Raw genomic sequence first — 26,130 nt, 5'->3', positions numbered from 1 at the left:
CAATCCTGTTATAATTTTTAAAAATTTCTGAAACATGTTTTTCATATTGTTATTATGTAAGATAAATTATTATACATATTAGTTGTATATATTATTGTATTTTATTAACAATCTGTTAAAGTAGCTTTATTTAAATCAATTATGACAAAGATAGAACAAAAATTAAGGGGATACATTGTATATTATTTCCTTTTAGTCACGGATATTAATTATTTTTTGTAACTTTGATGGAAATTGTTTTAATCTCAAGATATTCGTTCAAGCCCTCTTCTCCCCTAAAAAATATAATAACATACATTATAAGTTTAATATTACATTTAAATCCATTTAGCCTGATTAATTATTACTTACAGTTCACGTCCTATACCAGATTGTTTGAATCCACCAAATGGTGCCTGGGATGTGATAGCATCATAACAATTTACCCTAAGAATTATTATTTCAGTGTACATAACTGTTTATTTTCGTACAACCAAGTATACTCAAATTTATTTACTTACCAAACACTGCCTGATTCTATGGCTTGGGCAAATTCCAAAGCTTTATTAATATCTTTAGTAATTATACCAGAGGCAAGACCATAGTTAGTGCGATTGGCACGTTCAATTACTTCATCCATGGTATCGAATTTCAAAATCGTTTGAACGGGACCAAAAATTTCTTCTTTGGCAATTCGCATATCGTCGGTTACGTTAGAAAAGATTGTAGGTTGTACGAAATAGCCAGTTTCACCAATGCGATTTCCACCAACTTCCACAACAGCGCCTTGTTGTTTGCCCGAATTTATTAAGTCCATAATTTTGTTTAACTGCTCTTGATCGATCTGCGGGCCTTGATCAATTTTAGAGTCAAATGGATCTCCTACTTTTTTAGCAAGAGCCAGTTGTTTAGCATGCTTTACAAATTCATCATATATCTTAGAGTGCACGAATGTTCGCGATCCCGCGCAACAACATTGTCCATGATTGACAAATATAGCATCGTGTGCAATTTCTGCAGCTTCTTTCACTATAAATTAATATTATATAATAATAGCATATTAATATTATAATAAATTAAAATACAATATTAATCATTAAATAATATATAAGATTAAATAAAGATGTGAGATTATTTATGACAATGTACCATCAACATCATCAAAGATAACGAGTGGGCTTTTGCCACCTAGTTCAAGACTGACACGTTTAAGATTACTTTTAGCAGCAGCTGCCATTATAGCATGTCCAACCTGGAAGCAAAACATAATTTATTTGTATTAATTATCGTATATTATTTATAAAATATATTTATTTAGATATAAATACCTCAGTGGATCCAGTAAAAGCAACTTTATGAATTTCTGAATGCTCAGCAATAGCTGCACCAGCAGTTGGACCGTAACCTGGAATGACATTTATAACACCTGCTGGAAATCCTGCCTCTTTAGCAAGAGCAGCTGTATAAAGTGCAGTCAAAGGCGTTTGTTCTGCTGGTTTTAAGATTAAAGTACATCCAGTAGCCAATGCAGGACCCCATTTCCAAATTAACATCAGGAAGGGATAATTCCAAGGGATGATTTGTCCTACAACGCCGATTGGTTCTCTTCGTGTCAGTGTAACGTAGGTATCGCCTAGTCAAATAATAAATAAAATTATTTTGTTTAATTTATAATTTATACATTTCTTTATCAATATATTAAAAAAGTAATAACCATTGATATGCGAAATTTAATGAAATATAGTTTATACATTCGATTTAATGGTAGCCTTGATTAATAATCTGTTTATATAGCAATATATATTATTATATATAAATTCAGATTATATATTATCTTTTACATGTATGTGGTTGCATACAAATATATAGAATTTCATATATTTGCAAAAAGCAATTATTCATAAATAGTTTTGAATAATACAAATACCTGTTGGAATTGTGTTTCCCTGTATTTTATCACACCAGCCTGCATAATAACGAAGACAAGCGATACCTGCTTCTATATCACCTACAGCACTTGCATACGTTTTTCCATTATCACGAGTTTCAAGAGTGGCGATATAATCTAAATCGCGCGTAATGAGATCTGCCAACTATTTTATTATTCTTGTTAGATTTATTCAGATTGTGTAATTAGCGTTTGCACATAAACTATATTTCGTATAATATAATCTACCTTATGCATAAGTTGTCCACGGTCATATGGATCCATTTTACGCCATTTCGAATTTCGGGCAAAAGCTCGCTTAGCAGCATCCACTGCTTTATCTACATCGGCCTAAAAAATGTTATTGTTTAAATTATAATTTATTAGCTTCTTTTTTATCTAAATTTTTTTATTTCATTTTATAACACATATATAATTTATTAAATATAATCTAATTTTAATTCAATGTGCATAAACACATTGTGGAAATATAAATTTAGTAATTTTTAACACCTAAGAGAGAGTAATAGAATAAGAAGAATTAAAATTTTTATATTTATTGTTTCCATTTTTTACTTATGTATACAAGCGTATGCATATGGAATGTTTAAAAAAAATTCAAAACTTAGAAAGCATATAATATTTATTAAAATGAATAAGAAAATAATTAAAAAATAGATTAAAAATTAAAATGAATAACAAAATAATTAAAAAAATCCAGTTAGATTTGTTACATAAACTTATAGTGATATCTATAACTCTAAAACACATATATATGTATATAATAATGATAAATAAATCGCTTTAATCATTACAAAAAAAAAGATTAGTTTATCAATTATCTTATCAATTTTACATCAAAACACTTAATGTTTTTTAAAATAAGTTCTATTTCAATGCATTTGAATTATACATCGAATTTTTTTAAAAATGCATAATATTTTTTTAATGTGAGTTGAAGATGTGAAATATATATGAAAATGGGAAAAAGAATTGGTATATTATATGTTTGTATACATATGCAGTGTACCAATAAAAGTATTATATCATATCACTTTTTTATGAAGAAAAAATCGTTATTTTAACGAACAAAAACATATATGAATATTATCAAATAATGTGTTATTACTTTTATTTTTATGATTTAAAATCGTAAAAATTAAGAATTATAATAAATAACAGAAATATTAAATTTTTAATTCTTCAAAATAGTATCTCTGCTATCAATACTGTCCTATATATACTCTTGACACTTTTGATAACAGTTTTTTAAGTTGTTACTGATATTTGATTTCAGACATTTACGCGAACAGATATTTGTTTGCCAACATGCTGGATTTCTATAATATAAAAAATTTTTTTCCAATATTCAAATCTTGACGAATTCAAAATTTTTTTACCTGTGTCGATTAAATGCTAATATTTCATTTCAAGTTTTTTGAATGTTCTTCTAAAATATTTAAATTTTCTTCAACTTTTCGTGAAATTATGGGAAACACACAAATGAGAATCTAGTAAATTTCTAAATGCAAGGATTAATAAAACATCTAATTTTATTCTCTTCCGATATTACATTCGTTAATATTATTTTTTTATATTGAGTCTTGGAATAAATAAAAATTTCAAATATTAACTTTGATTTAGAGATGTACAGATTTTAGAGTCTAAAATAAAAGGCATGGGAATTTTCTAAATCACTATCTTTTGTTATAAAATTTCATCTACAATTTTTTTAGAGCTAACTGCTTTGTCAAATTTTTATGTTATATCTGATATTATGCAAACAATTTTACCTTATCTCCTTCGGAAATTTCTGCGATGACTTCACCATTAGCCGGATTTATTGTGGAAAATTTACGGCCACTCACAGCATCCACAAATTCATTATCAATAAAAAGCTACAAAATTTATTCGAAACATATATTATCTATCGCTATGCATCTTAGGAAATAATGCGAAATATCAACTTACTTGGGTATACTTAATTTCCACTTGTTTTGCCATTTTCTCCTCAACAATGTCTGTATTCGTCGACAGTCTGCGAGCAATTGTGAGCAATGAATATTTTCCTGACGTCTTATCAGCTGATCAACGTATACGATTCATAAACAGCTATAAATACACATGGTGGGATACTTTATCTACCTTATATTACGTCCTACTTGGATATATGATAAATTTAAGTCTCGACAAAATTGATTAAATCGGACCGCGTCAATATTGATAAATATAAAGCCATTATAAAACCACATGTTATTAGTGAAAGTTACATTGAAATATAAAATTAAACATACGGTAAATATTCATATCGCTAATATATGCAAACAAAACTTTTATCTTCTCCATTTCCATATAATTGTTTTTTTATATTTTATCTTTGTTATTTATCGTCTGTTTTTCCTTGTGGCCAGTTTCACATGATCATGTTTTCAAATTTTAAGATAATAGAGATTTTTCTTCCAATTTTTATTATTTATCTAATAACTAAATTGTATGTAAATGTTAAATTCTCTCCCAATTCTTATTATTTATTTAATAATTAAATTAATCTGTAATAATACAATATAAAAATTATTTCTACTCAGAAACTTTACGCAGTTTTATGAAACTTAACGTTATAGTAGTTCTATATAATGTTAGAGTTTTATCTTTTTTTTTTTTAATTACCTGTCGTCTAATATATCAGAACTATCGAGCTTTATCTTTTTTTTTTACCTTTTTTTAATTACCTAATATATTGATATACTATCGATTTAAAAAAAAAACATTGTTAAATAACATTCCATTTCAGATCGTGAACTTTCGAGTTTAATTATTTGTTCGAATTTATATCAAGAAATTACGTACACGGTAATAACATAATAAAAGATATCGTGACTTTAGAAGAAATCTTTGAAGCATGCTCAACTTTGATAGAATATCAAGTTATCAATACCTTATATGTGCACAGAGTATGCAAGTCCACAAAAATATGCGAGAGCAACAGAATTATCTGTTAATAAATATTTATTACAGTGCATAATATTATTTTGCATTAAAAGCATATCGCGTTATATAACGCGATGATGTTTATTTGCTCGCATAAGATATACCTACTACTTAATATCCCGAAGTTAGTCATTCGCATTATTTTTCTAAAAGTTATAATTTTTCTTTGATAGCACAAAATAGGTTAATAAAAAAATAACACTTATTTACAAGAAAATGAAGTACGCGAAATGATTCGTACGCGTTTATGCTGTATTAAATCAATAAAGCCAGTTTCCTTAGCATATGTATGTACGGAAGTGACAAATAACTCTTACATTCACGAAATTTGTATGTTTTATTGCGTATAAATGTGCAATTTAAACAAAAAAAAAATTAAATTTCCAATATACTTATAAAATACAAATTTTAAAAGATTGCTAAGATATATGCATATAATTAATTATTTCAAGAAATGTCTGTTATTTCGAATGATAAACATAATGGTTTGATCGAAACCTCGCAGCTGGTTTCGCAACAAACTGCGGTAAGTTTTTTTTTACATTCTTGCGTATATTATGTTATTCGATAACGCATATATATTGTGTTATTCGATATACTACTGTCTCGTTAACATATGTATAAAAAGATATACAAGAGAGATATATGGAAAACTTGTACGTGTCACATCACACACACACGGACACACAACAAACAGAAAGCAAGTTAAATCAAATGGCGTTTATTTATAAACAATTGTATTTATTCATTATATCACGTTTCATGCACAATCTATTATCACTCATCTCGTGGTAAAAATCTGGAGATAGACAATGCAATCGATGGAAGATGATTGCGGAGACAACAAAAAACCTCCGCCCTATTTACCTCAGTCCGAAGATGATTATCCACCGAAGCCTGAATGCTTGATGGAACCGCTTGGTCCATGGGCTACAGGCAGTGTAACGTGCTCTACTAAAGGCGGTATCACAGGTTTGAGACCAGTTGTAGATCGATATACCATCACTCGTTATGGACCAAGCGAATGGCGGGCGCATAATTTGAATATCTTTCAAGAATCGAATGAGAAAATTTGTGATGCTCAGTACGTATGATTTAACATAATACGTGCTATGATTCACGATTATTTTGAAATTACGTTATACATTTACATTTGATCGAAGTCCATGAGTAATAGATGTAAAGGAGTACTAGATTTAAAACATGTAATTAAAGTTAATCAGTAAAAAAACTATATAATTATTGACTGATGTAAGAATTAATTTTTTTAGAGTCACAGCCAACAATGCGAAGCAGTGCGTAGAACAAACGTACGCAGCAGCCGATAAAACGCAATTAGAAACGACGGAGCATTTAAAAACACGGGCTAACGAGGTGTATCGTTTGAAGACAGAATTGGAGCATGCGATCTCTGCCAACGTGGAAGAAATAGGATTGTTAGAAGCTGAGCGTCGTCGAGTACAGCGATCTTTGTCAATATTGACCATCCCAGCATCTATTGCAAACGAGTTTCTGCAGATACGCTCTTCTCGCCTGGAATCGGATCTCGTTCGCGACAACGTCGAGGAACAACTAACAAAGGTTGAATCTTAATTAATTCCATGCTAAAAATTCACAATGATCTCTTATTAATGATCTCTTATAGCATTTTCGATTAAAGCACAGCCTTGACTGCTCTGAGAACAATTAAATTCAATTTGTCATGAAAACTAGATTTTGAATTTGATTAATATAAATAATACAAATATAAATAATATAAAGTATATCATGTTTGACGCTACTTTGTTTTAAACGTAATTCTTTATCGTGATTTATCAATTAATTGCTAATCGATATATTTTATTGATTATATCTGATAATCCAATAATTCAAGTATGCTTAATAATCTATGATCGAATTTATGATTATTTATTATTAATTGCTTTTAGAGCGATCAAACTTGCCCCTCTCGAAAGTTATTAATTCAAATTATATATTTCAGGAAATAGCGCTTTGTTCCGAAATACGAACTTTATTAAATAGAACTTATGAACAGATTGAGACACAAATGACTGAATTAAAAACAGTCAAAACACGAATGGAAAGCGATTGGTCCGATAAAGTTCATACTTATAACATAGACTCCTTGTGCGTGAATTTATCTAATGATTCTCCGCTTTTATTGTGGAAAGCTGGAGCTACGAGGATCCCAGAGGAGTAAGTTTGTATCGTTTTATATTCGTGGCTGATATTAAAGGAAACATTATAAAAATAATCTATTTTCAATTCAGAATAAGAATTTATTCATTGATACTAATCATAAACTTTTAATATCATCGAAATATATCATGAATATTTCACTTTTTTTTTAGTCAATCAACTCCTACGAGCTATGAACACTTCACGCGAGAAGCACTAGCTGCCGGCGAGAGTGCTAAACAAAAATCCATAAATTTAAGATCGACTTTGAACAAAATATTTATTAATTTCGTCAAAGACCTACGCGATCAAGCAACTTGCGTTGATATTGCACTCGCTGAAAATGTGAAACTTACGCAAGATTGTCTTGAGCAATTAGAGAAGGAATTACTTCGCGTAAGATTTATGAATGAATGCAATAAAACGCACAAAATAAAATTAATTAAAAATTAACGAAAAATATTTTCATTTTTAGTGCTTGCGTGAATTAGCGAGTACGGAAAAGCTGATTGAAGAACTTCGAGATTCAACGAAGGGATTAAATAATGCCATGAAATTAGCACAAACGAGATTGGATAATAGGTTGAATCGATGCAATGTTGAAAGTTGTCGAGATGCAAGTCAATTTGCGTAAGTCACTTAGAGAAAGATAATTATACAGTTAATAATTTTAATAAAGCATTATCAACAAATGCAATTAATTAAAAACTTTTTATTTAGCCTTATTGAAGAAGTGAAATCTCTTGGTGAGCAGAAATCCGCTTTATTGACAGAATTAAAACGCACTGAGGAATCTCAGGCGAAATTAGTCAAAACAAGAGGTACCCTTGAACACGAAATAATGGTAAAACGAAAGACCTTGTACATAGACAAGGAACGCGGTCAGGTACTGCGTTCATTCTTTCCTTCATCTACAGATTTGTCTGGATTTTAATAAATTAAATATCTATGCAAAATGTCATTGTAATTATCTATAAATTAAATTATAATATATCATTTAAATTTTTTCCAATAATTAAAAATGCTGCAACCATACAAATGCTTTTTATACTCTTTATTTAAAGAATGATAATTTGAAAAAATAAAAGTAATTTAGAATAATAATAATAATAATAAAATAATAATTTGAAAATAATTGATAAAAGAATTGAAATGAAAGTGCGTTCCGAAATTTTACGTGTGCGATAGAATAACTTTGAACTGACCAATCAGAATCAAAAAAACTTTTTGTCCTGATTGGTCAATCAAAACCTACTTTACTCCACGAGTAGGATTTTCGAACGCACTCGAAAGAGTGGAATATGTGTATGTACATATGTATACAGTATGTATGAATCGGATTACCAATATGGATATCTTTATTGATAAACAAGCCTGAATGACATTCTTATAAGTGAATGACATTCTTATGTGTGTATGTATATATTGTATGACAAGATAGGCCGTGTTTTGTTTTAAACTATAGTGATCATATATGAATGAGACATGTATATATACATATATAAATTATTTTTCAGTACTGTCAGCATTGGCAATCTTTAATTGGAACATACGGATTATAAGGTTATTAATTTTAAATGGCAGAAGAGAAACGAATATCGCATTCTGTGAAACGTAACCTAATGCAAGAGATAGCGAATGTAGCACAAGAAAAAGAAGAAAAGGATGTGAATTTGGAGGTCCCTGAAGATGTCGAGGAAACAGCTCAGCAACCAGTTTATCAAATTCGACCGCCACTTCACGAAAAGTAAGCCAATTTATCAAGAAATCAAGAGATATGATCATGTCTCGCTCAATAAAATAATATATTTAATCATTTTTTAATATTATAATAACTATAATATTATTATACAATATATATTATTATACTATATTATGTACATAAAATTAGAAAAATCAGCAAATCTAAAGTTCGCGTTTGTACAAAAAATTAATGTAGAAAAGTTGCTTTGATTTTGATTTAAAAGATAAGATACATTAATATATTTTCAAATTTTCTATTTTTAAATTATTGATGCAGTCAGTGTCTTTTTCTGAGTTTAATTAAGTAACATTAAGATATTTTTAATACAGATTTAAACCTTTAAGTGCAAAAGAGATAATACACGATGTTTTATTTGATCAACTTGCTACGAAGTCATATGATGCACAAGCAGCTGCTCAATGGACCAAAGATATAGCAGATATTATTGAAAGAAAAATCAAAGGTAATATTTATCTTTTTTTCTACATATCTATAAATTATTTATATTTATTTATTAAGTATCGCACTTAAAGTTCTATGGTAAGTACTTAATTATATATCTTCTGTTTTTTACATGTTTTATAGACTTACAGTTCAAAAGGTATAAATATATTGTCAATGTGGTTTTGGGACAGCAACATGGTGCTGGTGTAAAAATAGGTACAAGATGCATTTGGGATGCAGAAGCTGATACATATGCTTATGATAGTTTTATAAATGTAAGGAGATATATCTTTCAATTTTTTTTGTCATACAATGTTTAATACTTAATATATTCTTATTCCTGGGTTAATTGCATGTTGTTTTTCAGGATTCTATATTCTGCATGGCTATAGTATATGCCGTTTATTTTTATTAAAAAGATATTTTTTGAAGAAAAACACATTGAATAAAATGCATGTGAGTGGAAAAATATACTTATTTAAAAATGTCAATTTTATTAAAATATGATCTATTATTAATATACATATTAACACATATCATATGTCATATGAGATGACACAATTTTTACATATAATTACAAATAGTATTTGTGTTCAAAAACAGAGAGATATACATGATTGTGATATTATATTAGTTATTTAAATGGTTTTAATATTAAAATTATTATAGCACCATAATTCACGGTAGTATAGTATAATTAACAATTATTTATCCTACTGTTACAATATTTATTGTCATGATTTATCTGCTTTTCATACATATTTTTAGTAAATTATTTCAGAGAAAGATAATTTGTAAGAATATTTAAAATTTTTAAAATAATATGATGTCTCTTATATAGAATGGTACTAATAATATTTATTTGTTAAAATTATAATGAATTTTATTACTTATTTTGCAAAATGTGAGTATTGATTTTACAATTTGATTGAAGCTTAATATAATATTATATAATACACACATATATATATATATATATATATATATATATATATAATTCATTTGCATAAATAGGCAATAACAATATAAAAATATGTTTAATAATAAAAATTATAATAAATTTATTAAAAGAGATTATTGTGCGTCATGCTATTAATTTCATTTTTTGTTTATATATATAAAATGTGTAATAATAGATTTGAAATTTTAAGAAAACGTTATATTTTATATTTAATTATAGCAAATTCATATTGCAACATACCTTTAAAAAATCTGAATAATTTGTCATCATGAATATAATACTTATAATAATAAAAATTATATTAAATAAATATAGCTTAAACATTTGTTATTCTGAAGTATATACCTATAAGTATGTTAATATATAAACTCACTCTTTCATGATAGATCTGTTTTGAGAGATTATTTGCTTAATAATATAAATGATCTGTCATATGTTAAATATTAACACATATACATATTTATCTATGCTTTTCAGCCATATTTGTTGTATTTAAAATATATTTAAAATAAGACAAGAGTTTAGATCTCGAAGAGAAAAAGACAAAGAAAAAGTAAATGTACAATTTAAGTGATTGTACTTTGTGGTAAAAGGAAAAATATTCAAAAAAGCTTTTAATGTGCTTTAGATGTAAACCATATATCTGCATTAATTCTTTCTCTGATCTGTTTCTTGGCAGGCTATATTTTTATATTGTGATATTAGATGTTTCAGACCATATTATGTGCTTAATTAATATATGTTAATGCAAAAATTAAATTACATAATAACGCATGGCAATGCACAGCATAACGGCAAACAAACTGGGACGACAGCGCCTCCCTTGCTGGTTTTGGTTTTGCTTTTACTGGAGGCCTCATATTCATATTTTCCACTTGCCCTTTGCCACCCTCCCTGAAATATGATGCAAACAGGGATTGATTAAAATCAAACACAATAAAAAAAAAATTTGTTTTTAGAAATACAAGAGGCATAGAGTGCTCTTTTCTCTCTACATTGGTGATAAATGATGTCGCAATATAAAATTAAATGAAAATTTGGATAACAAAAGTACTCATTATCTTCTATTTAAAAAAAAAGTGGTTTTTAAATTATTTAATTTAATTATAGAATTTATTGCGAGTTATATACAATTGTATACAATTGTTTTTTTAAGATTTGTAACTGAAAAACATTTTTATTTATTGTAAACTTATGTAGGATTTATTACTCTGTATAATACATTAAATAATTAACTTACACTAGCTTGTGACATGGCTGCACTAGATTCTTCCTTCTTGGTGAATTCCGCCGAGCCAGGAGGATAATAGACCGGTGGGCCGGCAACGTTCTTACTTTTGACCTTTGGTGGTGTGTGCGGAATAAAATCGACTTCTTTCTTCTTGGATGATGATTCTCTAGTATGACGTTCTTGCCTCTGTATGTCTTCCAATACTTCCCGCTAAGTGAAAAAAATAATACATATAGAAACTTTTAATATCGTTCGGCAAAAAATATATTAATTATTTTACCTCAGAGTCGGAGAACGAAGCCATGAGATCTTCGAGTTTTTTCGGTGGTCCTTCGCCGTTGGTGACTGGCTTAGCGGGATACATCTGGACACCAGTCGGAAATGGTTTCGGCAGGAGAACTTCGTGATCCTCCGCGTTCTTGCTCGGTGGTACTGTCGAGGTAGTATTCGAAAATTTATAAATCGTTGTATTGGGTGTACCGTGTTGCGGATAATAAGTCGTCGTCGTCATCTTGGTCGGAGTATCCGGTTTATCAGGCGTCATGTGTCTATCAGATCTATATTCTTCGATTCGTTTAATGGTTTTCGTGTGTTCAATGGTAGGCGGTTGATTCTGATATATGACGGTTGTGCTTCCGGGATAATCCGGACGATCATCCGGTCCGTGGCCATTGGGATAATTACCGTCAACCTGATAATACTTCTCAGTCACGGTGGTCTTGGTCTCCATATTTGTTGGCAACGGTGCGTTGCGGTAAATCGGCTTCCAACTAGGATCGTCGTGTTCCTCGCGATAGTATTTTGCTTCCTTGTGGATGGTCGTAGACTTTTCGGTGACATCGTTCGACGGGCTATTGTATCTGACCGATGTATCGAGATGTCCGGGTACATTCTCTGTCATGGTTTGGTAGGTGACTGTCTTGTCTGTAGTGGCAGTTGTGGTTGTTCCTGGTAGGGTGTACGTGATGGTTTGATCACCAGGCAGTACAACATTTCTTCCTGGCACACTGCCACCTGGTAGATATGTTTCCGGCGCTCCTGGCAGTTCGTATGTATACGTCTTGATCGTGGTAGTCACCTTTGTGTTCGGACCGGGTGCCAGATTGATCGGTATCGCTGGAGTTGGTGACGGAACCGGCACGTATTCAATGGTTTTGTATTCTTGCGGTGTGCTCGTATGCACTGTAGTTAATGCTTGAGTTGATCGCGGATCAGTTTGGTAGCCTTGGGAGGTAGAAAATTATTTGTTTAATTTCAATGTCAAGATTAAAATATATGTATATAATCGTCTTTTTGTAAAATCATTTATACGTACTAGATTCGTGAATGTATTTGACATCCCTTTGAGTTCCTGGTAAAGGAGAGGTTTGTTTCGAACGAGACGTTGAACTGTCGCCATAGACCTAATAGATACATTGCTGTTAAAATACTTATAAATGTTTGTATATTTAATATGAATAAAATTAATTTAATATCATATTCAATATCAATAAAAATATTAAATATTTAATTTAATATCACATATATATATATATATATATATATATATATAATTTAATATCGATAAAAATAACAAATCAAAATATTGGAGAAAATGTGTGTTTGATAGATATACTGTTACTTACTAATTCTCTGTTAACTACTGTTTTTTTAATAATTGGTTCTGGACTTTGATATGTAGTATATGTCGCTGGAGTCTTAGTCTCCTCATAAGTAGTTTCATGAATGTCGTCACTGTGAACATATAAGCTTTTTTTATATGTGTGCTCCGCAATTTTAGTATAGTTGTAAAAAATTTATTTTTTGTATTATGTCTGCAATAAAATTTCTTTCGAATGTCATGCATAAATTAAATACAATCGAGACAGAGAAATATGAGTTTATTTTAATGGAAAAAGAGAGAGATGGGCTCTGTGCGCGACCAAGTCGTTTGGCACGCATTCAAAAACCGGTAGTATTTTGGGACTTATGAGGCACAACTATATACTTACATCAAGGGCGCGCCAGTAAGAGATCGTTTGTTTTCTGATACGACCCACGAATCTGAAACAATGAATCATTTAACATTTTACCATATTGTGATTGAATAGCGCGATATTTTTTCCAAGAGGATGACGTAATAAAAAATTTTAAATAATTATCAATGTAAATTTATGCAGGATTCGAAAAATAATAAAATGTCATGTGTAAAATACGGAAATTTATCATTTCGACTTTAATCTTATGAAATTTATAATGTCAGCTGTTTTGATAATAAATTTTTTAGCTAGCTGACAAGATCATCTCTCCAATCGATGAATAATCCATCTACTGATAGATAGCTATATTTATATTCTTCCAATATGATGTAATCTTTTATATATTTTATTCCTCTATTTTTTTCGTTCTCTTTTCTCACTCCTTTTTTGCTTTCAGGAGAACAGCGGAGATACGAAGAAATTAGGTCGCTCATCTGTTATAAGCGGTCCTAATATGGCTACGTTTGTGTATTATGCGTGACCGCAAAGAACGTGAACTACGACCGTAAAGTCTTTGCCAAATACAGAGATACAAGGAGAACTTTCTCGCTCCCACACGTGCTGCTTTATAGAGGTAAATAAAATTTCGAAAAGATTTTTTTTCCAATTTTTATAAAATTTGGCGATGAATGATACACGATAAATGTTTGCGCACGCGTTTCGTACACTTGCTCTTTTAATTTACAAACATTTTTATTCAATTATATTTCCACATTATTTCTACCAAACTTAATTTACGCTAAAAGGGCTTACACATGTAGCCGTTTAAAGTTATTCGGAATATTGTTAAATTTTATAAAAATTGGATATGTAAATTCGCAAAAACTCAATCTCTATTTTTTTTCTCTCGAGAACAGGATTATAAGATACATATAAGATTTATATTCTCGTCAATATTCTTTGCGCGATACAACTGGAATTGCATTGAAGATCGTGTATAGTACTCAAATCTGCGAGAGAGATCCGCTTGATTTTTTTCATTATCAATTAACCGTAAAACCAGCAAGGCCGTCACGCGCCTTAAAAGGCGCGACACGAGCAACCAGCTCCCCTACCTTCCACGTTCGCGACCGATGTATTACTTGTCTCAGACAATTCGAGGAATTTCTGAATCTTGCTATAGTTCTTCAATTTTTGCTATATGTAATGTAAGCACAACGATGTACACAGCGATACTATATATTATTCATGTGCAAACATATAGATCTTCTCACCTGGTTTTCCATCCAAATCCTTGTTGTATTGATACGACACCTGTTTGTACGCTATCGTTTTGCTTTGACCGGGTTGAACCTGTGAATATACAAGAGGAAAGTGGATGTACGAGGCAGAATCTTACATTAGTATGCGTAGGTATTCAGGTCATCTTTCTTTATACGTAGCATCGCGATTCAGTCGTAACAAATTAGTGCGAGCAATGCGTGGGTAGTGTGGGTACTGGGACTCTCCTTATAAGACTCTGATTACGACTATCCCACGTGTAACGCATGGGCGGATCGGTAACAGCATTTAAATTCCGCGGAATGACTTGGGGCCGATGATTGTTTCAATTCTGCAGCTATGTAGAAAAACCAAAGTCATTCAAGTATATTACAGAATAAAACCTTATTTTACGTTTTAGAAATAATCTGTAAGCACACACATCGTGCTACTTTCATGCGATTAAATTAATAATTAAAATGAATTATTTTATAAACTGAGCGAAATGATATAAGTAACACATTTAGAAATTTTATAGATTATTTTGTTATATATTCTATCGTTCCGGATGATAGATAGATAGCATCGTTTAAAGATCTTAAAAGCCCGTTAGTTCGAAGATATATCCGGCTAGCACGCAAGGAGCACGAGCAAACCAATTTATTTTCATTGGATGCCAGATTACAAGGCATATGATCAGCGAAGGTTGCAATCATCTCGGCTTGATCCTCCCCAATGCGATTTTCTAATGTTTAATATATCGTGTAAAATGGCAGAGTATTATTACCAGGGTATCCGGAAAATCTTTATCGAACACAGTATAGTCGTTTTAAAATGCATCTCTCTTACTAGACCATTAAATAAATCGAGAATAGTACGAGAAATATTTTGTTATTCTTCTTTGACTTTAATGATCTCTTAAAAAAGTTACATTCTCTCTATATTTAAGTTAATTCTCTCTATAATTAAGTCTATATTTAAAATGTAAATCATTACTGCTATTATCACTGTTGTTACGTATCATCATACATGATAAAAAACTCTAATGACACTCTCTGATAAAACATTTTAATTATCTCACTCACTTTTTATATGTGTAAAAAAGAAAAATCTAAATTTTACAGTATTTATTTTATTTTACAGTATTTATTTATTAATATTTTATTTTTATTGATATTTTCTATTTCTTTGCAACTATTTTAATTTATTAAAATATCTTTTAAAGTCTTATCGTGAAGGTCAACGAATAAATGCAAAAGTGAAAGAAGGATTATTAGACAGTCGTGATTTGGCGATAAGTTAGTTAATGTCACCATGTGGGCGACTGTTATAATGCAATTATATGGTCTGTAAGTCTATTTTTGTCCTTAGCGTTAGCTCTTCTTCTTCGATCGGGGATGTGACACGAGACGCGTTGATTACTTCGCGACTTCAAGTATAAGTGTGATCTCATTTATTCCTCGCGGTCTCTTTCTTTCTCTTTCTAACAAGAAGGCAACATTAAATGTTCGCGTTAGATGCACTGACACGACACTTGCACCTCGGGGCGAATACATAAACGATGCAATTTGCGTAGCGTATAATTGGAACTCTAGCGCAACTCTGTTAAAATTCATATAGTGGATATTAACAGAGATTAGAGGTGATTAATATGCTACGACTAAAAATCTGTCTAATTTATATAGTACGGCAGATTTCATTAAATTCTTTGTTTATAATATTTATAATTTGTTAATAAATGCGATAATGAGAGACACACATTATACATGTTATTAATATAATCGAATTTCTATTGACATTTTATTATTATAAATAATGTTAATATTCATATGCCTAATTGATATTTTTTTTATTAAAGTTTACGGGCATAAGATTACAATTTATTCTTTATGTATTATTTATGTTTGACAGTAAAAAGTTGGTTTTTTTCCAAAATATGGAAATGAAACAATCAAATCTTCTAATGACATTTTTTTCGACAATTTTGAAGAGTATTGGTTAAATAATGCAATTTTTATTAATCGAATTTTATTTTTTGCTTGCTGTGGAATTGGTTGTATCGAGAATTTTTATACGCTACTTAAATAAATTCACTTGATTAACATCAGTTAATCAAAAAGTCATTCTCAACAGCATATTTAGTAATCTCGGCATCGTACATATGATGGTATGCGAAACTAGTTTCTTGCATGCATTGACGCATTTTTTTGTGTGCAAGAACCAGCGCCATTGACTGCCACATAATTTTATCCGACGAGATTATATAGCTCTTTCGTGTTTTTAGATTTTATCCTCAGGGTAATATTTATACCAAGTAATAAAAAGAACACACAAGTCACACATTTTGATTTGATTTTTATATTGCATGCATTTTATTACTTCTTAAATAAGCAAATTTGTTTTCTTGACAAATAGCAAATTTGAATGAAACTAAACGATATGACGACAAATGAATTTTCTTATTTAAACATTTTTCAAAAGATTTATTTATATAATTTTTTTTCTAAAATTAAAATTATATAAATCCAGAATTTTCTTAAATTAATATTGGGGTGGTTACTTTATTTCCCAGTTATTGTGTAAAATCGTTAAATATTGAGTTTACGGTATCTTGTAAGTTTTTTATCTGTGTAATTTTATGTATTTTAATAACGTTATTTTAATTGGGAAACTTACGTTTTGCAACTCTGCATCTAGGAGCTCTAATCCCGGGATACCACTGGGTGCGCCGGTTGGACCAGTACTCACAAATTTCTCGGTGGTAGTCACCTTCGTACGACTTGGAGATATGGGTCTAGAAATAATTTTTATAAATCTGAATATTATAATGTATCTTTTTTATACGTTTTTTATAGGAAATATACACGCGCATCTCTCGAATAAAACGAAAAAAAAATGCATTAGTTCCAATTATTGTACATTTCAAAGTACTTTGTTCTCTCTCACCTGCTACCCTCGGAGACCACTCTGGTAGGGTTGGCAGCCACCCGATATTCGACTTGGGGCGAAAGTACTCTGTCTCGACTAGGAGTGGCACTTCTCGAGACACTCGTCTGCAGATCCTCGAGAAGTGCGTCTGAAAGAGCCAAACGAACCAATTTAACATGTATGTTCACTATAACGAAGCATGAAGTAGTAAATAATAGAGCTGAGAAGGCGATTCCAAGTACATAGACAATTATAATTGACGTCGATTAAAATATTATTACGTTCAGATTCTTTTTAGATTGAAATGTAAATATTAGGAATATATCACATCGATCGATAGTAGCAGAGAGATCAAGATATTTTTAAAAGTTTGATGAATTGTGTATGCGTTGGTAACTAATTTATATGCTAAGATTTGTAAATACAAGAACATCGCGAATAAAAAAAAAACATGTGGCGGAAAAAAGAACAGCAGGTAGATAAAGTTACACATCTCCGGTGGCACATTTAAAGGTTTACCTAAGTTGTTTTCGAGGCTGCTGGCCGTTGCTGCTCCGTCTCTCTGGCCAGATATAGGACCGCCATGACTCACGATCTTTCTGCTGGTGTGCGTCGTCGTCCGCTCCCTTACAGCTGCTGACATTGTGTTCTTCTAAAGCCCTGCCTCACGAAATCTATAAATAGAGTAACGTAGAGGTTTGACTGACATTCTGGTTAATTTCATTATCACTATTTTTTGTTTCATCGAATTTATCTCTCAGATCTTTGGTGCCGAGTTGAATAACTGGAGCTCGGTTAGATATTTCATGCAACCGCGCTACTTATAGATGCCTGCAGTTATAAATAGAACTGATATTAAGATTTGGATCTCTCTATAGCGTTACAGACTTTCGCAGAAACTTTCGCACTCGAAGCCGGTTTGTGGACAAGACTCGCGACCAGAGCGGCAGCTTTTAGGTTCGAGTAAGTGTAGTTTCATGATTTTCATCAAGTATGATTTTTATTACTCGTAGAAATTCTTTAACATATTATATTGACTATTTGATAAAATATATTGAAAAAAAGAGTTGAATACATGACATAAATGATCTTATGCGCCCATTCTACATTATTAAATACCACTGCATTGTACTTTAATAAATATAATGTCGAGTTTCGAAAAAGCTGATTTTTCATGTTAAAAATTTATGAAACTGGATTAAGAGATGACATCATAGTCTGGAAACTAAATCGGCGGAAGTGCCAAATGGTCCTGTATTTATTCCGGAGGCATCAATGCGAATGAGGCCATCGGGCCAAGGAGGCCTTCCGAGAATCGGCAGCTAAAGAGGTTTACACGACCGCCTCTAAAATCTTGAAACACACGATGGAAATTCATTGCTGGAATTCGTATTTCATTGACTACTACGCGAGTAACCGTAATATAATTAATCGTATAAAAGAGAAGAAAAGGAGTTCTTAAGAGGGATCTAAGCTTGACAATGATAGACTTTTTATTGAAGGCGAGTTTCGGCAAAGGGGCCCAAGGACAGATGAATGCGGATCAAGGTCAATTACGAGTATTGTGTCTCCGCGACGAATATCTCTGCCTTGATTATGACTTACGAGTTATAAATGGCACTTGAACTGTATACACATTTATCAAGATTACGACTAAACATAGTTTACTCTCAGCTGAGATACACTACGCTATGAATATATACTATTTTCAAGCATTAAATAGAATAAAATTCTTGTAACGTTTATTATTTTCCAGCATATTTTTTATTACATCTGCATGCAAGATCATTTCCATGCTTGCGTTTATTTATATGCATGACATATATTAATAAAAATTATATATATAAAATAATAAAAATAAAATTAAAATTAAAATTATGTAAGTATGTGCCTAGAAACTTAAGGATTGTATTTTCATTATAATGTATAATCTATAACACACATAATTTTAGCAATCAAATAGACTCTTACATGTAAAAAGTAAGAGCTAGAAAAATAATAAAAAATCTATATCATTCGGGAATTTTATCGTACAATTTTGCTTTCAAACAGCGAATTGATTTCAAAGTATGCTCCAAAGTATGTCATTCCTGCTTGATATAGAGCACATATAACTTGATCAGCTCGAATGAGCAGTATCGATTGCAGTGGCGTAATTGAAATTCAAACGAGTTATTCGATAGAGAAGGAAATAGTATGATAAAATTATTTTTTTGTAATAATGAATACGTAATAATGGATTCTTAATGTTTACAAAAGATATATATGTGAATGACTGATAACGCTACGTAGAATGATAAGATGATTACAATCTTCAAACAACGCATGTGGAAGCACGAATTGAAAAAATTTGTGTAATCGTCAGACGTTGTTACGCCATTGATAGCATGCGATGCAACTGCTTTAAGCAGATAGGTCGGTCATCGTCAGTGACATTGTACCGCGCCCTCCAAGGTTATCATGTCAATCGAAACGGTAGCTGCGATTCAAAAAAAAGACTATCTAATCGACTTTTAAATTAGTAAATCTCTTAAAGAGCGATAAATATGGCAGAGAGCTCGTTTCACTGCTCGTCCATTTTTTTCATTTTTTTAAAATTGCGAATTTAATTTGCACATGTAAAAATACATTTTTGATCATTGAGGGAGAGGGAGAGAGAATGAGAGAGAATTACGAGTAATAATTTCAGCGAGCACCTGCGCGTTACTGATCGCAAATCTTGCGCAATCACTTTCGTCTCATTTGAACACGAGGAAGCTGCGTGCGGTGGGCGGAGAGAAAAGAAACAGAAGAAAGATCGCTCACGCTGCGAAATTACATCGCCTTTGGTCCACGCGATCTCTCAGAAAATTTATGCGCCTCTTTTCGTCGACAAAAAACATGACACCCTCTTTCACCTTTAAATCATATTACATTAATATGTTTACAAAAAATATATGTGCGTTACAAGAACCGAGGGATTAAATATTGTAATGTTTTAACAAGCTGAAGATTTAAATCTAAAAATATGTAAATGTGTGTATGTGATATTGAACCACGCATCTTACGTCTTCATGGGAAATTTCGTTAAATAAAAAACAAATTTTTATTCTCGCGACAAAATTAAATCTCGTAGATACATTAACGAACTGAAATGTAAACATTATTTATTTACAATTTGTCTCAATAGTACGAGGTCACTGAACACTGGAGTGGGGAATGTATTACAGAAGTCTTGACATTTCATTCAGTTAACTGTCAACATTTGGCTGAGAAGGAACCGAAGATCAAAGAGCTAATTCGCTACAAAAAGCGACTTACTATGAGAGAGAAAAATATATAATAAATACTGTGATTACATCGTTACTACAGCTATTATATTCTGGAAAGCTGTACTATGAATATTTTGTTCTATGTTACAACGTATGTGCATACATATTATATGGTGTATCATATTTATTCAACATATTTGAGACAGCGAAAACATATAAACATTACAAGATTACATCTGTGTCAACGGGAGAAAGTTCTGTTTGCATTTACAATTGTGCAAACGACTTTAAGCATCAGCATTATAGGTTTCTCATGAATGACTCCCCTTCATTGGACATTCATTAAATTTCAAAAGGTTTGTGAAATATTTTTATATGATATTCATCGAATGTTGAAAATATTTATGAAATCGATGGCAATAATAAAAAAATACTATAAAAGTTAATTTTTTGAAGTTGTTTTGTCAGTAGATTATCAGAAACCTTTGAAAACTATTAACAAATAATTGTGCCAAAAATTATAGTACTTTTTTACTTTTTATTATATTTCACTTTTATTAATGCTTATTAATCGAAAAAAAGTGTTATTACATATGAGAGAAAGATTACTTCCTATTATTTTTATATTACTATTGGATTCCGTAATATTAAAAAAATATTATTTTTTATATGAGATTAAATATAATATAATTTGAAATAGTTGGACTGTGTGTGTGTGTGTGTGTATGTGTGTGTGTGTGTGTGTGTGTGTGTGTGTGTGTGTGTGTGTGTATGTGTGCGTGCGTGCAAGTCGCTTGTGCGTGCGTGAGAGAAGTTATCATCGTATAAATTACAAGACTTGATTGAAAGTACCGATTTAAATTCTTGCGCCACATTATTTCGATCTGGTAACTCGAACGTAATTGAAACATGATATTACCGCTGATTACGTACGTGAATGATTATTAGAGTTCTCGAGACTCAATGAGAAATTCTCGCGCGTCCGATATTTCTTGGTGTATGACCATTGCATGAGAGAAGAAATCACATAAAAGTTAATATTCATCTTGACGATTTCGTTCAATTCAACTGTGTTAATTTATCAAATCGACTTTTTTTTATCAATGATGTGTAATTAACAGAAGGATAAGAAGATTATAATTGATAGTTCGCTAAATATAATGTGAACCTTTTTTATTATGAATTTCAAATATTTCACGTAAAAATGGGAAAAGATGAAAAGATGAAGCATTGTTAGTTTAATAGTATTTTTCATCTCTATTCAAGGAGTTTTATCATAAAGCAGCGAAAAGATATTAGAAAAAAATATCCTTGACATTCGCCACTTATCACGGGATATTATCTTCAATAAATTACCAGTCATTTATTAACGTTACGCACGTATGCATACACGAAAGGGAAATAAGAAAAAAGTATAAAGCCCAATTTCACGTGTATATTTAATGGTGACACTTGACATTACGTGGGTGGCAGTGGTCCAGCCAACTGGCGCCCGGAATCTCTTTCCTCTCCCTTTCTCATCTCCTTCTTCGTCTGTCACTATTCTCCGTTCTTTGTTTAACCTGTGTTTAAATATAACTCAGACACCTTTTTTGCTTTCCTATAAATTTCCTGCTGCTGGCGTATTTTATATGGGCAATAAATGTTTAATGACTTTTTGATGATATTTTTGATTTTTTGTTTAATTAGTAATAGTTCATGGTATTTTGCAAACTTTCACAAACGAAGTTTGAATCTTGGCGCATGGAGTAAAATTTTGTGCCAAGATAAAATTTGCACACGTGACTGTCATTAACTGTAGCTTTTCAGCAGCTGTGTAATCGTCTCGTTGCTAATTTATAATAATTTGAACATATAAAAATAAAAAGGGGGGATGTATTTGAAAAGACAATATTTTTCTATATAAATTTTATCTCAGTACACGTACAACACACGCACGCACAAAGTTTCGATGTTGAACAATATTTTGGAATATCGGACAATCTGACAATTTTTTTGAAAATTTATTATTTTACGCGTTTTATTGTAAAAAATTCGATGAAAGATATATCGGCGTCTATTTTTGACATGCCAACTCAACGGCAAGGAGTATTGTAAACAACGGGCCAATATCTTTTTGGCTTTGCGCCTATTTTTGCTTCTACTTTCGTTACATGGCGTCCTCTTTTTTTTCTTAACTCAGCTGTATAAATTCGTTTTATTTATTTTTTTACAAATTCGCTTCGTGTAATAATGTATATGTCGAATAGTGCTGATGAAAATGAAACAGTTATAAGCAAGAAAGAATTTTAAAGATTATTATTTTCTTTCAAATCTCTTAATGAATCTAATAATCGCTTTAAAGATGATCTTTTATGATCGTCATTGTAAAACAAAACATTGTACTATATCAAAGAGTTTCAGTTTATTAATAATTGTTATTCTTATGTATTATGTATGGCTTACGAAGCTCTTAATGGAGATTGTAACGTCTGTAGTGACGCATGAATTATACATACTAGTGTTTATTCTGAATCTTTAAAACGCACCTAACATGGCTGAGAGATCTGTGAAGATGGAAAGTGGAATTCGACCTTCCTTCTCTATCTTTAATTATCTGCTTACTGTATTACGTATGCTTGAAGAGACAAATTCCAATTGATATTACAGCTTATAATTAAGCTTATAATTAATATCGAATTGTTTAGTGTAAACTATCGCATTTCGGAAACTTCTATTTCGGAAACTATTTTTACATATTACGTTAAAAAGTATTTATTTTGAAAAATCACATATAGTTTTTAAATGATCGTAAAATTTTAATTCACAATAAATATGTGAAGAATTTGGAAAAAATGTGTTTTTAAAATAAATGTAACGCATGAATAAATTTTTTCAATTATAATATTTCTTGCTCGTAAATTATTTGAAAGTTGTTAATATAAAAACGACGCTTTTTACAATAATTTAACAGTCTCAAATTTATAAAACTTATATAATAATCTTTTAATATAATATGTAATACAATGTTTAAGACATATGAGTCTGTATTAAGTTCTGTTATAATGAGTCGCGACGAGACTTATGAACAATTTCCGAGTGAGAATAAACGTTTTTCAACCTGGTAACGTCAGGAATCATGGCGTGTTAACCAATGACATGTGTGGCATAATGACGGTCACTGTTTGCAGTCATTCAAAGGCACCGAGGCTTTTTCAGTAGCGGAAGATTAATTACTTATGTGGAGCTGTGATAACGCAGTGTGCCGATAGTAATTTAAAAAAAGTAGATACATTGCAAAAAGAGGGAATATGCTAAGATTATAAATATTATTTCCTAATTTTTCGACTTAATTAATTAATTAATAAAATATATTTAATTTGCAGTATAAATAGATTTAAATATTGTTGGAGTAATTTTTACAGTTCAAGTGTATTTCTAATTTTAGTTTTTAGTCTGCGTAATAATTTTCTTAATTCTTTGCTACATTTAATCTAAAATGATACACGGAATCATCTGCTATCAATTTTCTCATAGATATATTTATAAGTCCATTATAAATATTTTTTTTTATTAAATACATACACGTATCTTTCTTTCATATAATTTGGCAAATCTTTTTGCTTTATTGTTATTATATTTACATTTATTATATATTTATAAATTACGTCAGATAAAATCAAAATTAATAAGATATGATTTGTATCAAGAAAAGTTTTCAATTTGTCAGCAAACTCTAAGAAAATATTACAAAACGATCATTCTCTTACCTCGCGAAAAAGGGTAATCCAAAATTTGTACACAGTCTAAATCACTTTTTTTCTCGACTCGTTTTCTTCTCGGTGACTTTGCTCATACGACGAATCCAATTGATCGATCTTAATCGAGAGAGCGAGGCAACGGATTGACCGTCCGCCCAGGACTGGTTACACTTTACACTTGCTGCGCCGTTCGCCAGAATCCGTCGTAGGTAGACAGGACCAGTGCGTGCGCATGCGCGATGGATCGCGAATTGTTAGATGTCCCCGACCCGTAGAAACCTTCGATCATCATGTTCCGAGATCGAGGGATCATCGATATTGCGAAACATCACCGGTCTGTCCATTCAGAATCGTGTCAGATCGTCAAAGAGGAGACGATCATCTCACATAATCTTTGTTGCAGTTTTAGAGGGATTCGTGTGTGGATTTTTTAAATGTATGTGAATGAGAAAACAACAATGTAGCTTAAAGATCATCTAAGAATTGTATTTCTTTTATCAGTTTAGGTGTATAACGTGCAGGAGCGCTCAATCATTTCGCTAAAAATACGCGTTCAAATAGCTTGTCCAGGCGAAGTCTACAAAAGTTCAGGTACTTTTATATTCAAGGACATATTATGCAATTTATAAGATTATAATGTCTTCAAAGTGTTATCGTAACTTGTGTATATTGATTATTTTAGTATCATGTTATTATCTTGAATTAATTTAAATAATAATATTTTCTTTTTTTTAAGATTATTAATTCCATAAACATCGATATCGATTAGATATAGATAAGCAATTGTTTATTTAAATTAAAATTTCCTTCATAGAATATCAAGTATGGTTTTTTAATTCTCTTGAACAATGATAATGTCTATCATTATAGACAGAATATAAATACAAATACAAATTAATTATATACTCACAGAACATTGCAGCAACATTGTGGTATGGGTAATTATTTCCGCCAATAATTTAAAGGGATAATACTTTGTAAATGCTTGGAGGTAATGCAATATAATTATAGCTTTTACTTAAATTATACGTATTATATATGATTGGTAAATAGCTGAATAAAATAAAATTTTGAATATTTCTAAATATTTATAATTTATTATTACATATTATTAACAAAAAATAATATTATAAGAAATATATAAGTTGCAAAAAAATATAAAATTATATATATAATGTTATATAATATATGCATATTATTTTCACAATTATATGAGTAATGGCTATAATATTAATTTATTTGATTAAGAGACTTTTATTTGATTATAAAGTTTATACAATTATTGGCACTTTTCTTTGATCATCAGTGTTTTTGTATAAAAAAATTGATTATAAAATATCGGTAAACAACTGATGCAATATTGAAATATTTTTCTTGTAATTATTAAGCTGTTGTTGAGATCTATTCATAAAAGACTTACGGACCAACTGCTTCGACGATGACGTCATGATGAGAAGGGATGAAAGATGACAAAAGATATCTCAACCTGTTGATGACGTCAGTTTTCTTGGCCCTCGCCATACATTCTCAGGTATACGCAT

General features: G+C 30.6%; 4 protein-coding genes across 11 annotated transcripts; 2 read left to right on the top strand and 2 right to left on the bottom strand.

The window, feature by feature from the left end:
• Nucleotides 1-94: 94 nt before the first annotated feature.
• LOC105252397 (retinal dehydrogenase 1) lies at nucleotides 95-5,876 on the bottom strand. The gene is made up of 10 exons (XM_011259753.2): nucleotides 5,762-5,876; nucleotides 3,878-4,018; nucleotides 3,700-3,804; nucleotides 2,156-2,257; nucleotides 1,907-2,072; nucleotides 1,308-1,612; nucleotides 1,129-1,231; nucleotides 501-1,008; nucleotides 352-426; nucleotides 95-275 (listed from the first exon to the last, which is right to left on the bottom strand). Exons 2-10 carry the CDS (start codon nucleotides 3,908-3,910, stop codon nucleotides 206-208), a joined length of 1,467 nt encoding a protein of 488 aa, XP_011258055.1. The 5' UTR covers nucleotides 3,911-4,018; nucleotides 5,762-5,876; the 3' UTR covers nucleotides 95-205.
• LOC105252417 (tektin-4) lies at nucleotides 5,300-8,032 on the top strand. Its single transcript, XM_020027878.2, has 7 exons — nucleotides 5,300-5,420; nucleotides 5,704-5,978; nucleotides 6,166-6,475; nucleotides 6,876-7,090; nucleotides 7,246-7,468; nucleotides 7,548-7,702; nucleotides 7,793-8,032. The coding sequence occupies exons 1-7, from the start codon at nucleotides 5,349-5,351 to the stop codon at nucleotides 8,004-8,006; spliced, it is 1,464 nt and encodes a 487-aa protein (XP_019883437.1). The 5' UTR covers nucleotides 5,300-5,348; the 3' UTR covers nucleotides 8,007-8,032.
• On the top strand, nucleotides 7,885-19,305 carry LOC105252398 (tctex1 domain-containing protein 2-like). 7 transcript variants are annotated; one of them, XR_889294.2, is made up of 7 exons: nucleotides 8,392-8,486; nucleotides 8,590-8,819; nucleotides 9,146-9,279; nucleotides 9,402-9,535; nucleotides 13,868-14,044; nucleotides 18,477-18,561; nucleotides 18,802-19,305. XR_889294.2 is itself a non-coding variant. In XM_011259754.3 (6 exons), the coding sequence occupies exons 2-5, from the start codon at nucleotides 8,650-8,652 to the stop codon at nucleotides 9,673-9,675; spliced, it is 486 nt and encodes a 161-aa protein (XP_011258056.1). In that variant the 5' UTR covers nucleotides 8,392-8,486; nucleotides 8,590-8,649; the 3' UTR covers nucleotides 9,676-9,716; nucleotides 13,868-14,044. The 7 variants fall into 7 exon arrangements, 2 of the variants coding, with proteins under 2 accessions (XP_011258056.1, XP_019883438.1); XR_003123050.1 differs by lacking the exon at nucleotides 8,392-8,486 and adding an exon at nucleotides 7,885-7,958 and having other exon boundaries at nucleotides 18,477-19,305; XR_002192600.2 differs by having other exon boundaries at nucleotides 18,477-19,305.
• LOC105252399 (soluble scavenger receptor cysteine-rich domain-containing protein SSC5D) lies at nucleotides 10,537-24,778 on the bottom strand. 2 transcript variants are annotated; one of them, XM_011259755.3, is made up of 11 exons: nucleotides 24,599-24,778; nucleotides 18,118-18,272; nucleotides 17,617-17,746; nucleotides 17,347-17,464; nucleotides 14,685-14,763; nucleotides 13,444-13,495; nucleotides 13,078-13,186; nucleotides 12,768-12,855; nucleotides 11,733-12,676; nucleotides 11,462-11,662; nucleotides 10,539-11,115 (listed from the first exon to the last, which is right to left on the bottom strand). In XM_011259755.3, the coding sequence occupies exons 2-11, from the start codon at nucleotides 18,239-18,241 to the stop codon at nucleotides 10,981-10,983; spliced, it is 1,980 nt and encodes a 659-aa protein (XP_011258057.1). In that variant the 5' UTR covers nucleotides 18,242-18,272; nucleotides 24,599-24,778; the 3' UTR covers nucleotides 10,539-10,980. The 2 variants fall into 2 exon arrangements, with proteins under 2 accessions (XP_025266121.1, XP_011258057.1); XM_025410336.1 differs by lacking the exon at nucleotides 24,599-24,778 and having other exon boundaries at nucleotides 10,537-11,115; nucleotides 18,118-18,262.
• Nucleotides 24,779-26,130: the final 1,352 nt, after the last annotated feature.

The sequence above is a fragment of the Camponotus floridanus genome, unplaced genomic scaffold (assembly GCF_003227725.1).
Source record: "Camponotus floridanus strain SB8 unplaced genomic scaffold, Cflo_v7.5 scaffold31, whole genome shotgun sequence".
NCBI classification, from domain to species: Eukaryota; Metazoa; Arthropoda; class Insecta; order Hymenoptera; family Formicidae; genus Camponotus; species Camponotus floridanus.
This window is presented reverse-complemented; position numbering and strand designations above follow the sequence as displayed.

Excerpts from the sequence above, each read along its gene's own strand:
- LOC105252397 (XM_011259753.2), bottom strand. The coding sequence starts at position 3,910 with ATGGCAAAACAAGTGGAAATTAAGTATACCCAA. Across the intron at positions 3,805-3,877 it reads TGGAAATTAAGTATACCCAA|CTTTTTATTGATAATGAATT; the intron begins GTAAGTTGATAT and ends TAAATTTTGTAG. Across the intron at positions 2,073-2,155 it reads GTGGACAACTTATGCATAAG|TTGGCAGATCTCATTACGCG; the intron begins GTAGATTATATT and ends ATAATAAAATAG.
- LOC105252417 (XM_020027878.2), top strand. The coding sequence starts at position 5,349 with ATGTCTGTTATTTCGAATGATAAACATAATGGTTTGATCGAAACCTCG. Across the intron at positions 6,476-6,875 it reads TCGAGGAACAACTAACAAAG|GAAATAGCGCTTTGTTCCGA; the intron begins GTTGAATCTTAA and ends TATATATTTCAG. Across the intron at positions 7,469-7,547 it reads TAGAGAAGGAATTACTTCGC|TGCTTGCGTGAATTAGCGAG; the intron begins GTAAGATTTATG and ends TTTCATTTTTAG.
- LOC105252398 (XM_011259754.3), top strand. The coding sequence starts at position 8,650 with ATGGCAGAAGAGAAACGAATATCGCATTCTGTGAAACGTAACCTAATG. Across the intron at positions 8,820-9,145 it reads CGACCGCCACTTCACGAAAA|ATTTAAACCTTTAAGTGCAA; the intron begins GTAAGCCAATTT and ends TTTTTAATACAG. Across the intron at positions 9,536-9,627 it reads CTTATGATAGTTTTATAAAT|GATTCTATATTCTGCATGGC; the intron begins GTAAGGAGATAT and ends GTTGTTTTTCAG.
- LOC105252399 (XM_011259755.3), bottom strand. The coding sequence starts at position 18,241 with ATGTCAGCAGCTGTAAGGGAGCGGACGACGACGCACACCAGCAGAAAG. Across the intron at positions 17,465-17,616 it reads GTGGTCTCCGAGGGTAGCAG|ACCCATATCTCCAAGTCGTA; the intron begins GTGAGAGAGAAC and ends AATTATTTCTAG. Across the intron at positions 11,663-11,732 it reads CTTCGTTCTCCGACTCTGAG|CGGGAAGTATTGGAAGACAT; the intron begins GTAAAATAATTA and ends TTTTTCACTTAG.